This window comes from Physeter macrocephalus, chromosome 1 (assembly GCF_002837175.3).
Source record: "Physeter macrocephalus isolate SW-GA chromosome 1, ASM283717v5, whole genome shotgun sequence".
Taxonomy (NCBI): Eukaryota; Metazoa; Chordata; class Mammalia; order Artiodactyla; family Physeteridae; genus Physeter; species Physeter macrocephalus.
In genome coordinates, this window is record NC_041214.2 from 64,746,358 (window position 1) to 64,761,922 (window position 15,565).

Below are 15,565 nucleotides of genomic sequence, written 5' to 3' on the forward strand. Positions count from 1 at the left end.
AGCGGCCATGGCCCACGGGCCCAGCCGCTCCGCGGCATGTGGGATCCTCCCGGACCGGGGCACGAACCCGTGTCCCCTGCATCGGCAGGCGGACTCTCAACCACTGCGCCAACAGGGAAGCCCCTGTACGATTTCTTTAACATATACTTCTCCCATTTATTAGGCACTAAGATCCATGAGGACAGCGTTCACGTGGGTCTTCATCATCATATCCTCTGCATCTAGAACAATGCTAGGTACACAGCAGACGCTCGATAAATACTTGTTGAATGAATGAATGAACCAACATGAAAGAAACAAGAAGAAAGAAAACTGTCTTTTAAACATTTAGGCCAGTGGTTCTGAAACTCTAAAGTGCATCAGAATTACCTGGAAGGCTTCTTAATGCACAGGCTGCTGGGTCCCATCCCCAGAGTTTCTGATTCAGTAGGTCAGAGAGGCAGGACCTAAGAGATGATCTTGAAGCTGCTGAAACGAGGATCTCACTTTGAGAACCACTGTTTAGGCAATTAACCTGTCAACCAGCTCTTAGAAAATCACAATGCACAGGATCACATTTACTGAGAATCAACCGGCCGCAGAATCCTCTTCTATCTACTGGATAAGCCATGCTAGTCCTTGCTCCAAACACTCTCAAAATTGCCAACACAAGACGTACATGGAAGAGGACAATACACAGACACATGCCCAAAACAGCAAGAAATCATTACTATGGTGAGACTAAAGACGTTTCACTTCTCCAGTGCGTTTCTTTATGATGTATCCTACTCCGCAGTTTAATGTATTTTTCTCAGATAGAAATTACTAAACCACAATGCATAGCCACTCTCCCTCTCACTACCCCACTTCATTTCACTTACTAATGGGAGTTTCATCTGAGGCCAGGGCACAAAATGTGGTGAAGGAGCCCATTTTAAAGCTTATTTATATTATTAATATTTTAGTGTCTGTAAGGACCAAAGCCATGATCAACACTCAGTCCTTAATGGTCAGAAATCAAGCAGAGGCATTGATAAGGTGCAGATATAATCTAAACTTGCCATCAGGCTGAACAAAAGGATGCAGGCAAACAATCCAACAGAATCCCAAGCTCTAACTCTCCAATTATTGCATAGGTTTTTAAAGCATTAACTTCAAATGCATACTTTTCTCATGACCCTGTTCTGGATTTAAGTGCATTTATATCCAGATTATAATCAGAAAGGGTATTTAATTAGATATTGTTTGCAAGTACTTTGAGATATAAAGTGCTCTACAAATGCTAAATATTATTATTTAAATACAGTTTGCAATTACTGCTTACAACCTATTCCACCCACCACACTGCTATAATTTGATTACAGGAAGCCCCTCCCCCCAAAAAAAACCACCTAGAAGTAGAAATGATGAAACCATGTGCATGTGAAGCTCAGATTTTTACCCTAGGTATAAATAATTCATAGGCATTTTAAATGGAGGGTTAGGTTGTAAAATCTAGTGAGATCAAGGCAGTTGGCCTCCACAAGACTGAAAACCACAAAGTTATGTTGATTTTAAGTTTCTTACTTATAAACCAGGTGGAAATAGACTGTGGTCAAAAACACAGGGCTCTTTACTCTTTTGGCTGCCAGCTCCATCTTCCATTTTCTCCATTCTCATCTTAAAATATCTATATCTGTCTGAAAAAAAGTGTAACTCCAGATTTTGATTTTAATAATTATCTGGCAGATAAAAGCTTGAGAATGGCTCCTGTTCTAACATGTCTTCCCATCTTGCTATCTTCTGTGATAATCGCAAACTCAGTGGTCTTCAATTCTTAAAAAATGGAAACCTTTGAGCCTGATTCCACATGCCTTCCAAACACACTTGTTGGATACTTCTCCAAAGAGAAGGGCAGATTAAACATAAACGTACCTTATATACAATGTAAAAGGAAATCACTGCTAATCGCAAAATGGTTCATATTTTATGGTTTCAGGTTTTTAGATAAGAAAAAGAACAATTAACATGTTCTAAGCTGACCTTGGTTATTTAAAAAACAAAATCACAAGGGAAGAAATATTTTGGAAATAACACTTAAAACACAACTATGCTCATCAAAGAGATCTTGTGCCCCAAACGAAAGTCTTCTGAGAAATCTGTGAACCCAGGGAGATAATACATCAGATAATTCTGATGTCATGACAAGGTCCGTGAGTCAAATAGTGGCCATGTGAGTTACTATTGGCACTGGCTTTGGGGTAGGTCAATCGTAAGTTCGGCCGTGTAGAAGTTTTATGACCTTTGGTAAATTAATTGATTTTTCCAAGCCTCATGCATTCATCTGTACACTTACCTCACAGGAAATTGGGAGATAATTTGACAATGTCAAGAGCCTTAAAGATCATTTATAACTTACACTGTAAATTGCACTTCTAAGAAGTTATTCTAAGGAAACAGAGATGTATACAAAGACTTAAGTATAAGGATAAATAATGTATAATGTATAAAAATAATGTGTACAAAGACATATATAAGGATGTTTGATTATCAAAGCACTATTTGCATGAGTTGAAAAGTTGGAAATAGCCAAAAGTTTCATCAGTAGGAATTGGTTAAATATATTATGATGCATCCCCACAGTAAAATGTTAAGTGGTCCTTAAAACATATGATTACAAATTTGAACACTGACTGAATGAAGAAATTCAAAATTACATTTTTTTAGGCATGATTATGGTATTGTGGTTATGTGATTTTTAAGATTGTTTATCTTTTAGAAATACTGAAATATTTACAAATGAAAAAATATGATGCTTCAAAATAATATGGGAGAGGAAGAGGATGGGGGTGTAGATAAAATAAGATTGGGTACAAGTGGAAAATTGTTAATTTGGGGGCTCATTACACTATCTGTCTACTTTTTTAAATAATTTTATTTAGATTTAATTGACATTCCTTAAATTCACCCTTTTGAAGTATACTAGTGATTTTTAGTAAATGCACGGAGTTGAGCGACCATCACCACGACCAGGACACTAGCAGTCTCTTCCTACTCCCCCTCTCCTCCAGCTCCAGCAACCCCTAATCTACTTTCTGTCTCTATGGATTTGCCTATTCTGGACATTTCATATAAATGGAATTATATAACATGTGGCCTTTTGTGTCTGGCTTCTTTCACTTAGCATAATGTTCATCCATGTTATAGCATGTATCAACACTTCCTTTCATTACTGAATAATATGCCATCTTATGAATATAATGCATTTTGTTCATTCATTCATCAACTGATGGATGTTTAGGTCGTTTCCCCTCTTTGGCTATTATGAATAATGCTACTAAAAATATTGGTGTACAAGTTTTGTGTGGATATATGTTTTCAATTCTCTTTGGTATATACCTAGGACTGGAATTGCTGGGGCACATGGTAACTCTCTAGTTAACACTTTGAGGAGCTGCCAACCTGTCCTCCTAAGTGGCTGTACCATTTTACATCCCCACCAGCAATGTAAGAGCATTCCAGCAATCTTTCTACTTTTACGTAAGTTTTAAGCTCCCCATGATAAAGAATTTTTAAAAATTTTGCCATAGAAAAACATTAATAGTATGCAAAATGGCTGATTATTAAGTTTTTAAAAAAAGGTTGTAGATAATATACACAATCTTAATTTTTTAAAACTATCCATTTAGCTATGTGTAGAAAAAACTACTAAGCCATATACCAAAATATATATGTGGTTATCATTGGGAATCATAAATTCTTTTTGTTTTTTCTCCATTTTCCAAGTTTTCTGCAATGATCATGCACTGCTTTTATAATGAGAACAACAAAAAGCTTTTTTTAATTTCAACGTACTTTTAACAATTCAGCAGTCTTTGCTCCCATTCCCAACCTACATTTTCCAGACCCTGGAGCCCCAGAGGTCATCCTGGTGGGATTCCTAAGAAAATCAAAAATACACATTGGCTTCATGAAGCTTGCTGTCTAGTAGTAAATATAAGCCAAGACAGAAAGTTCTGAGGTGTAAAAAAGAAAGTTATGAGATCAGTTCGGAGAGGATTTACAAGTGAGAGGGCTAATTTCTATCTGAAAGGATCAGGGCAAATTTGGTGGAAAAGGTGGCATTGGAATGCTGAGTGCTGGGGTAGTAGGTACAGAAAAAGAGAATAAGGTAGGTCACCCCCTAAAGAGCATCCATGGGGAGAAGGAAGCTGTTCCCTATGGCAGGTGAGAAGGAGTGGTCGTTAACTGCAGGGCATGGTGCAGGGCCCAGCTGAATTTTAACTGGTCTTGAAGTAAAGAGTTTAGTCTTTGTTCTGTAGACTGTGAGGACTGGGGAAGGCCGTGAATTAAAAATACCCAGACTGAAACTGTGCTTTCAGAAGACTAACGCGGCTGCAGTGCACAAGGGAAACGGGCCAGGAGAAGGCTGCTGGTAGAGACAGAGAGCTGCCCAGGGGAGGGTGACTGCAGCAGGAGGACTGGAGACAAGGGGACCCAGGCAATAGATATTAAGGAAAGATGTTTACGGTTGGGGTAAAATAAAATGTGCTTTGAGAATTTCCAGGCACCCCCTTGAGATAAGCAGAGGCAGCCTAGGCATGTAAAAAAAGTGGATAGAGAATAATCATCTTTCTCTAGAGGGAAATCAGCTTCCAACCAGAATGGAAGAAATTATAAGCAGAATTCATCCAACATTTTCTATTTAAGTCCTCCCTCTCTCTCCGCTAGGAACCTTATATTTCTATGTGCAGAATAACATTTATTTCAAAACTATCACCCAGATTTTCTTGGAATTCTCAGCACGCTGCTAGTTCAGGCCCTCTTCTCACAGAGCTACTCCCCCCCACCACAGAAATGGAAGAACCGATTGAACATGAAAGCATCTTTCAGACACAAGTTATCCCAAATTCTATGAGAAACGCACACTCAAGACTGATTCTGCTCAGCTGGTCAGGGCTGCCATGATTCGATCACAGTAGCTCAAAGCTGGGTGGGCTTTAGAACCACTATCACTGAAAGAAGGAATGGCGTAGAACAAGAAGTGCACGGAAGATTGATTCCAGGGCAGACAGAGACACAGAAAGAAGAAAGGGCCAACCAGCAAGACTCAAAATTACGAGATTTCAAAGAGCCTTACTGATAAGGGGGGAAAATATGATATACCCATAAAAGAAAAGCATTGGGTATTCTTTCATCAACAAACTATTCCATGACCTCCTAAGTCAATAATCTGGCAAACAGCAAACCATGACTTATATTAGCTTTTGTACAAAGATCACTCCAGTTAATAATGAATACTGACAATGATTACACATATTTTTCTGATGTTCTGATAACTACCACTACACCCTATTTTATTATGAGGCAATGTCATGGCAAAGAAAACACCTGTTTAATATCTCTAAAAAACAGTACATGTATCTAATTAAAAAACTGTTATGCTATTATCATTTTAAGATACTGTTATCTTAGCAATTCATGCAACTTTACTGAATTCTCATTTAAGACCAAATTTAATTAATTGCTCTTGGGTAATGAATTACTAATGTTTCAAGACTTCTTGAAGCCCATGAGACCTCTGACCAGAAGATTTTAAATACTGGACTAGTAGTGTATCATTTCAGGCACCCACTCCCTGCCCCACCTTACACACACATAAACTTTGAAAAGGCACAGGCACAATAAATGTGTTTTTATTTGCATAATGGTTAATCCATAATGAGGAGAAAAAGTCTTAAAAAAAAGAAAAGAAAAAGTTTTTAATGAAAAATGCTGATACTTGATACTGGTTTAGAAATATGCTAATCCCCAAAAAGTTTCTGGGCTGAACTCACCTCGAGCAAAGGTCAACCCAGGCCATCAGAGGGTCAGACAGAGACCATGAGAGGTCAACATAAGGCCATACTGACTGATACATTCAAAGGAAAAAGTACTATTAAAAAGATGCATGACCTTCTGATATCTTTTTCTCAGGATCATTTTCTGTCACATACAATCACTGGGATCAAATGTTGGTGGAATCAAGTTTCCCATAAAATTCTATTTAGTCATGGAATAGCATATCTGTGTAGGGCTTTACAGTTTTCAAAGCACTGCCATAAATACTTATTGATTTTTGAAACCTGTGTTTGAGGAAGGCAAGCAGTTGTGATCAGTCCCATTTTTTAGTTAATTATGGACAAAGGACTGATCCAAAGTCACGGAATTAATAAGACATGGACACAGAACCCAGTGCTCAGTCCACTCCATTAACTCATTCATTTATTCAACTAACTGGGACTATGGACTCAGAGATGAACGAGACCTAGCCTCTGGCCTCAAGGAGCCCACAGTTTAGTGAGCAGGTAGAAAGAAAACCCCATACCGTTTATAATACAAACGTAAAAAGCGTAGCAAGAAGAATGCATGCAAGTCTTCCAGATGAGGTCAATTCTTAAACCTAGGTTTCGATGGAGAAAGAAATATCTAGGGCCAGCAGGGAGTGAGGGTTAGAGGGAGAAAGACAAGCAGAGGTCATCCAATTCTGTTCAAATAGAAAAGTGAGTGTGAGTCCTGGCAGAAACTTAAGAGTATGAAGTCAGCAGCAGCCAGTCGTGGCCTTGACTGCCTTACTCTGTGGGCCATGCTAAGGACAGCCATGGTGCTCAGATTCAGATGTATGCTAATCTCCAAAAAGCTTTCTGGGCTGTCCTCACCTCCAATTCAATAAAGCATACTGGTGGCACATTTCATTTCTTTTAATACTGTCATATCTTGAAGGAAGAATGACTCAAGCCCTGCATCTGAATGAGTAGATTGTTTTCTATAGCCTATGTATATATACACACATTTCATACACCCACATGGATAGTTTATATCCGTAAAACTATGTAGAATATAAGTATCCACATTGATTATACAAAACATACATAGAACTCTATAAACCTTGCATGCAGAGACATGTGAATAATGTGTATGTCCAGACCAACCCCTTGAGATATGTTTAGATGGAAAAGGGTTACGGAGAGAGGTTACCATGCAGGACAACCATCTGTCGTAGATGATTCAGACAGTCATTTGCCTGCAGAGGAGGAATTGAAGGGGTTGGACAAGATGAATTCCAAAGATACTTTAAAGCTCCATGGTTTAATGTTTTATGAGCTTACCTGCATGAAGCAGTTTTTCTATTTTTGATAAATAAAATTCCATGACCCTGGTGAAATAACTCCTCTCTGCCATTTTTTTTGTGCTCAGGCAGAAAATGTATTATTGATATCTGATTTAGCCACAGACAATGTGACTTAGAGCACTGAATGAGAAGTCAGGAAACCTATATCCTCTCCCCAAACCACCCTTCTCCCCTCCCCTACTCACCCCACCTCCAAGAAGGGAGGGGGCTGTGTGACCTTGGGCAATAGACTTGACCTCTCTGGGCTACAGCTTCCCAGGTATTAAATGAAAGGAGTGGCTAAGTGTTCTACAATTCTCTTCCAGCTCTAAATCTATGAAATCATTCCTCTCTCTCAAGACTTAGTTTATCTCCACAGCTCTAAAAATCAGGACTAATAAAACTGGATTCAGATCACCTCTTTTCTAACCATCCTCTCTTTCCTTACTTTTTAAAACCATCCAAATCTTGCATAATTTAAGTGATCAGTGCTTCCCTGGTTGCTCTGGTTTAAATTATGCATTGTTGCTATTTGGGGAAAATTTAGACTGGGTCCAGTCTGGGATCACTGGCTGAGAACAATAAGACCCCAAAGTGAGAGAGGATAAAGGCCTCTCCAGACAGGATCTGCTTTTAATGCATTGAGCACAGAGTTTACAAAAAGGGCATTGATTGTGTAAAGAGCCACCAAAACAGCAAGGGACTGGTAAGGCTGCAGTAAATTCTCCTAGATGCCACTGACCTTGGCTACATTTCAGGGGTCAGGCATTCCCCAGGAAGTTCTCAGCAGGCAGGCTTTCCTGGGGTTTTAGGAACAAATGAGACCTCTCATCTACATGAGCCCATCTCTCTTAATCTGGGAAAACAGAAAAAGATCATCTGCCCTCTGATTTGTGGAGATTACCTCTGTGGCCTTTGGACTCAGCTCCGGGCCTGCACAACTCACCCACCACAAGACTGGTCGCAGACCCCTGACCTCCGGGAGGCAATTGTCCCCACATCTGCACTTAAATCCTCCTGCTAGTAGTTCCCCATCTCCTGGGCTAGCTGGAAGCTGTAGCCTTTCCTCTTTCCACACCTCCTACAGGCAGAAATACAGTGGCAAAGCACTAAAGCCCAAGCCACAAAGAGCAATTTCAGTGAATTGTGCAAAGATATCTTTTCAAAATACTGATCTCCCAAGCGCAGATCTCCCAGGTGTGAATCGAACTCCAGGTCGGCCGAGGAACCCTTGTGGTTGCTCATAAGCTTGCAAGCTCTGGGTATCTCTGAAAACCTTCCCCAGGAAAAAGCCCACAAGGGACACCTCCAGACCAAGCCCAACTTACAATCGTAGCAGAGCGCTATCCATTAGAGAAGGGACGTTGAGATTCCGGCTCAGGGAAATCGCAAGACTTGCCCATTGTTCAGACTCCCATCCCCCCGCCCCGTCCTCCTCCCCAGCTTTGCCACTTTCCTCTACCCTGAAGTCTGGGCCATCCATCCACCTGATTAACCCGCTGGCAGAAACTCCCAGCGCAGAAAGTAGGGCAAATGAACACACACAGTCTGTAAAGCAGGAAGCCACAGACTTGGCCAAAGCACCCACCCCGTTACCAACCTCCACCCCCAGCTGCCCAGGGGGCAGCGGGTTCTGAATGTGGCCTTTCGGCGCCAGGGAAATAGCTTACTGTAATAACGCATGAATGAGCTTTTGCTACCCAACTATCCAAAAAAGCCATTTCAAATGGCATCTCTGCTCCTTCTCAGCCCCTTGGCTGCCTCCCAGAAACCTCACCTCTGAGATGGAAGAATTAACGAGAAGGGGAGGGGGAGTTAAAAAGAGGAGGGTAGGTCAGGAGAGAGAGGATTAACGAGACTAAAGAAAAAGTACCGCTTTGACCATAAAGGTAGTTCTTTAAAATAACAGTGGAGAAGAAAGCAATGTCAAGGCAAGTACTGAAGATTCAGGTATACAACCCCAAGATTTAGCATCTAACAATGTATTCTTCAGGAGGGCGTGTGAACTTCCAAGCTTCACCCATCCTGCCCGTCTCTGTGTTGAGAGCCACCATCAATTCGGTCTCACCGACCCTCCCTGCCTCATGTATACACAATCGCTTTTTTTTTAAATTTATTTTTAGTTCAAGAGAGGAAAAAGCCGTGCTAAGACTGGTAGCCCATCCTTCTCAGACCCCCGCTGCTGCTGCCACCCACACCCCTCCCCCCCCTTCCAGACAGGCAGCATCTAATTAACATCGCAAGAAAGCTCTGCCCCCTTCCCCGAAGGAGTGTGTTGGGCTTGGGGGGTGGGGAGGCGTCGAGGCTGCACTAGGATTCCTGGTATTCCGATCTCAAAACAACAGCAAAATGGATTCTATATCAGTGATGTCTTAGTCAATACAATGAAACGGCGTCTGAGGCAATTCACGTGAGGGTAAATGCAAACCAGGGGGTCTGGAGGGGGGTGGGGGTAGGTGCTTTACAAAGGACTAGCCACAGACACAGAGAAGACACACACACACACACACACACACACACACACACTCACTCACTCACACTCCCAGGAGTTCCGGTCTGATTGGGGAAAAGCAGAGAACACATCCCTTTCACCTGCTTAAGTTCAGCCATAAAACTGAAATGTCACAGCCACAAAGTCAGAAAGCACAGGCAGAGCTGAGTTAAAACTATAAATAAAGGTGAGCGGCAGACCTGCGTTTAAGAGAGCGCTGAGAGGGAGTCGGGGCGCCGACGGCAGAAAAAGGGGGGAAGGGGAGGCAGTTGCCAGCTGCAAGACCAGCATAGCAATAGCTGCCCCCTTGGAGCGGCAGGTTCGGCTTCGCGGGGACAGCCAGGCTCACAATGTCATCTAGCAGGTAGCTGGAAAACGTGAGGGACCAGTGCCTTTATTCGCGCTGTTGTTATTCTTTTTGCAGAAAGGGACAGTGGGGTCTAGAGCCTTGGTACTAGACGACTGCCCGGGTCTTGTGTACACACACACGCACGCACACACACACGAGCCTTTCATTTTAATGCTCTTACACCGGTCTACGATGAAACTGGCATAAGCTCCACGAGTTCTCAGGGGAGCTTTGGCAGCCACCAAAGGAGGACACGTACCGCACAGCCCCTGCTGTGGGTGCTTAGCCAAGAGCACCTCAGCAACCCCCGAATCTAAACGAGAATCCAGGTTCCCTCGCGTCGCATTCGCCCGCCTCTGCCCACCAGCCCGAGCCCCAGTTCCACGCACCGAGCCCATTCACCCTGACCCAAAACACTGGAAAGAAATCAGAAAACATGTTCCGCTCACCCTCAAAGCCGAGAGATCGATTTCATCCAGGCTGCGAGCCGGAGAGTCGCTCGCCATGTCGACTTCTTCGCAGGAGAAATGGACCAAAACCACCCCGAAGATTCCCCGTTGAAAATTCCACCTCGGTCTATTTCACTCGCGTCCTCATGCGGGTGTCGCGCCAGAGGCCCGGGGCCCAGCCTCCCCCGCCCACCCCGGCCCCACAGCGCCTGATCGCGATCCTCCGCGCGTCAGTCCGCCGGCTCCGGGAGCCCAGCCTGCGCGGATCTCCAAGCCCGGAGTCGCGGTGCGTGTGGGCTGCGCGCCCTGAGCAGCTAAGGGCGCTGGGGCTGCGTGGGTGTATTTAAATGGGACATGCTTCTTTGCTTGTGCGTGGATGGCGGCTGCATTGGCTGTTATAATGAGACACATCAACTCCTCCACTCAGCTGGGGGGGTGGGGGTGGAGAACCACACAGAACTGTCTATCACCGCTTCCTGGGAGGAGTAAAGGGGGCGGGGGGGAAAGAGGCGGAGGAGGCGTGGTCTCCTACTGGGGAGAGGCCGCGCTTCCTGACCCGGTCCCTCTGCACCAACGTGGATGGGGGAGGGGCGCGCACCCTTTCAGCCCAGGTTTTGCGGGCTAATCGGGCTGGATCTAAAGAGCTGTTCCTGAACCCTGCCGTGCTTATCGTAGGGACAAGGGGACTTTATTTTTGTGTGTCCAATTCGTGTGCTGCAGCAAAATGGCCCTTCAGTCGCATTTTGAGGGATTCTCGGCAGGGTTCAAATGCTCCAACGTTGAAAAAAATCCGGAGGGAAAAAGAAAAAGAGCGACGCCCTCCCTCCCCCATTAATTATTTGTGGGGCTGGAGTAGCGCGGGCTGCTGCAACCGGTGCATATAAGGACTTGTGTGCAAGGAAGGGGGTCCGCCTCCAGCCGCGGAACGAATGCGGGAGAAGCGCACTCGCACCAGGCACCCAGACCCCAGCTTCGGCAATTTGCAACTGCCGCTGGGTCGGGTCCTCCTGCGGCCCCCGGGACCCCGCATGGCAGTTCTCGAGGGCAGGTCACTCGCCGCCTCCGGGCTGGGAAGGTTTGCGAAAAGCGGGAAAGCTGGGAGCTCTGAGCTCCCTCTTGGCCTCGCCACACCCAGGACCTACCCGTACCGCGATTCCCCCACGGAAACGACCGAACTGAAACGAGGATTGTTCTCTGGGTGCAATGGCTTGAATGCTTCAGGTAATTCGGAAGGCAATACTGGATAAGGCAGCACACGCAGCCTCAGGACCCTGCATCGTCCTTTCCGGCTGTGTTTCTGCTGCTGACCTACCCAGATTGATAGAGAAAGTTTGGCTGGCGGATAAGATGTAACCCAGAAGATGTACGGCGTGAGAGCGATTTCACTCCACCCGCATTCTCATTTATAGGCTGTACGTTTACAGTGGTAAACCTGACATTCTGTAATCTGGAGTGTCAAGTCACTTCCCCCAACCTCCTCGCACAGCCCTTCCTGTCCGGCCTTGGCCACGAGAAATACATAGGATGAAACGCTAAAATTGAACTTTTCTCCCAATACAGCAGTAGCTTCGAAAGCATTATCTGCACCTCTGTTAAGATGAGAATTTTCTTCTGGCCAAGTGTCCTGAGGGTTTTTTAGTCGTGTGGTAGGAATATCAGCTTCAGAACAATGCTTTTGAATGAATGAACAGAACCCAATGTAGTTAGTTCTTCAGGACTGCAGACGTCTAGAAGACTTTCAAACAGCATTCGGTATGCGGTCTGCTGTTTTTGATAATAATATTGTATTTATTTATATGCATCGCGCATCATGAAACTTGATAATTGTTCCAACATCTCAGTGGCCATAACAGTTTAGGAGCTTTTGCCATTAAAACGTCAAACGTTTAAATATGTCATATTCAAAACATTTGATTTGATCTCACATTTTCTAATAAAATCATCCAGCTCGAGGTAGTAACTAAGCCACCAAGTAATGTCGAAATGACGTAAAAACCTATCATTTCTCATCGTCCTTATTTTTCCTTTCTCTGTGCCTTTTTTACCCTTAATCTAGATGACAAGTTAATGGATTGTCTCAGTATTGAAAGAAGATAATTAAGATCAGGTATTTATATCTATGAACAGAACTATGTTTAAAACTCCAAACATATGAAAAATGAGGTAAACATTTTTTTCAAGGGGAACCTTCATTTTATACCCCCAGTTTTATTTGAAACATCACAAATAGGTCATTTAGCGTTAATCAGCTGTTCAGGACGTAAGGATGTCACGATACTGGCACTAAATTCTAAACCCTTGGGTTTAGAATCCTATTAGAAAACCGTATATTCGGTACAGCGGTGTGTACTAAGTGGGGGAGGGCTTCCTAGGAGCCTGAGAGGATGATAAGAGAGTCAGGTGGAGGCAGGGATGCTGGTTGCAGGAAATACCATAAAAGGAGAGATTACAATAGCCTAGGTCCCTCCAGCTGGTAAGGGAAGGAGGAAACTCCAGGCAGTTTGTGCTGGAGGTGAAGTAATTGCGGTGCCTGGGCTGAGAGGAAAGCAGAGGTCAGATCAGGTAGAGCTTTGCATACCCATTTAAGAAACTTGAACTTTATTTTTTAGGTCGAGTGTATATCAAATTTCAACCATTTCTGTAAAAACTCCTAATGTTTTGCCATATCTGTAAACCTCCTGGACAGTTGTTATTTACTTAACATTTTTCTTTAAATCAACACTTTTCTTTTTTTCTCATATTTAACTTAAAAGGAAACATAAGTCACTACTGTGGATGGAAAGCTAGCAACACCTGCTAAAAAATAGAAGGAAATCATTACAATAAATACAATGGAAAATAAAACAATATTATTAAATTATAAGTAACTACCTATCCTGAGTCTTTAATTTGTTAAAAGAGAGATTAGCAAATGCCAGAAAAGGCATTCAAAACTTGACCAAAGTGAGATTTTCTTCCTGGCGTAATCTGAAGGGTTGAAAGAATTGTTATCATTTATGTGCAGTTTGAAAGCCTGCAAAACAATATGATACGCTGTTTATGTCTGTCTAAATATGTAGATAACTATAAAAAGCATGGACATAGGAAGGATACAGAAGCATGAACTTCAGGGCAGTGAGAAGGGAAGAAGAGAAAGAGGATGGGAAAGCACAAAGGAGGATCCAACTATGGTATCTAATTTAATTTTTTTTTAAAGATCTTAGGGCTTCCTTGGTGGCGCAGTGGTTAAGAATACGCCTGACAATGCAGGGGACATGGGTTCGAGCCCTGGTCCGGGAAGATCCCACATGCCGCGGAGCAACTAAACCCGTGCACCACAACTACTGAGCCTGCGCTCTAGAGCCCGTGAGCCACAACTATTAAATCTGCATGCCACAACTACTGAAGCCCATGGGCCTAGAGCCTGTGCTCCACAACAAGAGAAGTCACCGCAATGAGAAGCCCATGCACCACAAAGAAGAGTAGCCCCTGCTCGCCGCAACTAGAGAAAGCCCACGCACAGCAACAAAGACCCAACACAGCCAAAAATAAAATAAATAAATTTATTTTAAAAAAGAGATCTTAAACAAATATTGCTAAATGTTTGGAATCATTCAGTCTGTATTGTTACTAATGGGTGCTTGGGCCAAGGAAACAAGGCATCACCCCAAGGGACTACCACCAATTTCCAGGAGAAATGAGACCACACACACACACATGCTGAAGGTAAACTATACATACTTACATCGCCTGACCTCCACCATGCCCTGTCCTGCCCCTCTTCCTACCACAATCAGCAAAGCAAGCACTCAGACTTAGAAGTGGTACCACAGATAGGCAAGTGAGATTTCCAAACACTGAGTAGACCAATCACCAATCATTCGTGGAAATCTATTACTATGAAAGACAGGCACTAATTGCTTTCTTTTTTTTTTTTAATTTATTTATTTTTGGCTGTGTTGGACCTTCATTGCTGCACGCAGGCTTTCTCTAGTTGTGGCAAGCGAGGGCTGCTCTTCGTTGGGGTGTGTGAGCTTCTCATTGCAGTGGCTTCTCTTGTTGTGGAGCATGGGCTGTAGGCTCGTGGGCTTCAGTAGTTATGGCACGTGGGCTCAGTAGTTGTGGCGTACAGGCTTAGTTGCTCCATGACATGTGGGATCTTCCTGGACCAGGGATCGAACCCATGTCCCCTGCATTGGCAGGCAGATTCTTAACCACTGCGCCACCAGGGAAGTCCAAGACAGAAACTGATTTCAGTCAATAAACAAATTGAAAGCTCCAAGTTATTTTTAATGGAGCAAAAAAGATTTTATTATATATATATCTTTTACCCTCAGATGGATAATACAGAATCTTACATTCATAAAACAACCAGATTATTATGAAAACAAACTAGTTAGAGGACTAATTAAGAATTTATTTATTGAAATTTTTTAATGAGTTGGACAGTAATAACTAATAATGTGCTGCAGATACTCTTATAAGCATTCATGTATTAACATATTTAATCTTTGTAATCTTACAAAATAGGCAATATTATTAGAATATTCATTTTACGGATGAGTAAACCGAAAAATAGAAACATTAATTAACTTACTGAAGGCAACACAGTAATAAGTGGTTGAACCAGAATTTGAACTCAGGCTCTTACTCACCATGCTATACTGACTTAGGCTGAACTGAAGGGTAAATTAGTAAGCTAGAAGATTGGGCCCAGTTTTCTCCTAGATTGCAGGAGAAAGGATAAAGCAATGAGCAAAAATTTAAGTAATATGGAGAATAAATCCAGAAGTTTCAACATTTCTCTAACAAGAGAGCTAGAGAATGGATGGAAGGAAATACTCAAGACATGAGACAAAATGTTCCAATATCTTCAGGTTAAAAACTCTCGTTTACTGTATAAGTAAAAAGCATCACACTTGAACACATCATGAAGGAACTTCAGAGCATCAAGGATACAAAGGAAATTCTCACCAGATCACCTACTTCTCATCAGCAACAATGGATGCTAGTAGAAAATGGAACAAAGTATTCTAGGGAATTGTTTTTAACTCAGAATTCTCTACCCAACTAAACTATCATTTCAGAGAGAATACAAAATAATGACATATTTTCAGATACATAAGAATTCAAATGGTTGATCATCTCTTAAATTATTATTGAAAAGTGTATTCCACCAAAGAGAAAAC

General features: G+C 42.8%; 1 protein-coding gene and 1 long non-coding RNA gene across 3 annotated transcripts in view; one reads left to right on the forward strand and one right to left on the reverse strand.

Moving 5' to 3' along the window:
* The window catches only part of TNIK (TRAF2 and NCK interacting kinase), a 438,436-nt gene extending 427,595 nt beyond the window's left edge, over positions 1–10,841 (reverse strand). Inside the window, exon 1 of the mRNA XM_024124209.3 lies at positions 10,398–10,841. Within this exon, the coding sequence (XP_023979977.1) occupies positions 10,398–10,454 (57 nt within the window). The 5' untranslated portion in view covers positions 10,455–10,841. The remainder of the gene's footprint in view (positions 1–10,397) is intronic.
* Positions 10,611–13,913, forward strand: LOC129391990 (uncharacterized). Of its 2 annotated transcripts, none has more exons than XR_008616942.1 (3): positions 10,611–10,683; positions 12,454–12,504; positions 13,594–13,913. It is a non-coding gene; the product is annotated as an uncharacterized lncRNA (long non-coding RNA). The 2 variants fall into 2 exon arrangements; XR_008616950.1 differs by lacking the exon at positions 10,611–10,683 and adding an exon at positions 11,335–11,618.
* The last annotated feature ends 1,652 nt before the right edge of the window (positions 13,914–15,565 follow it).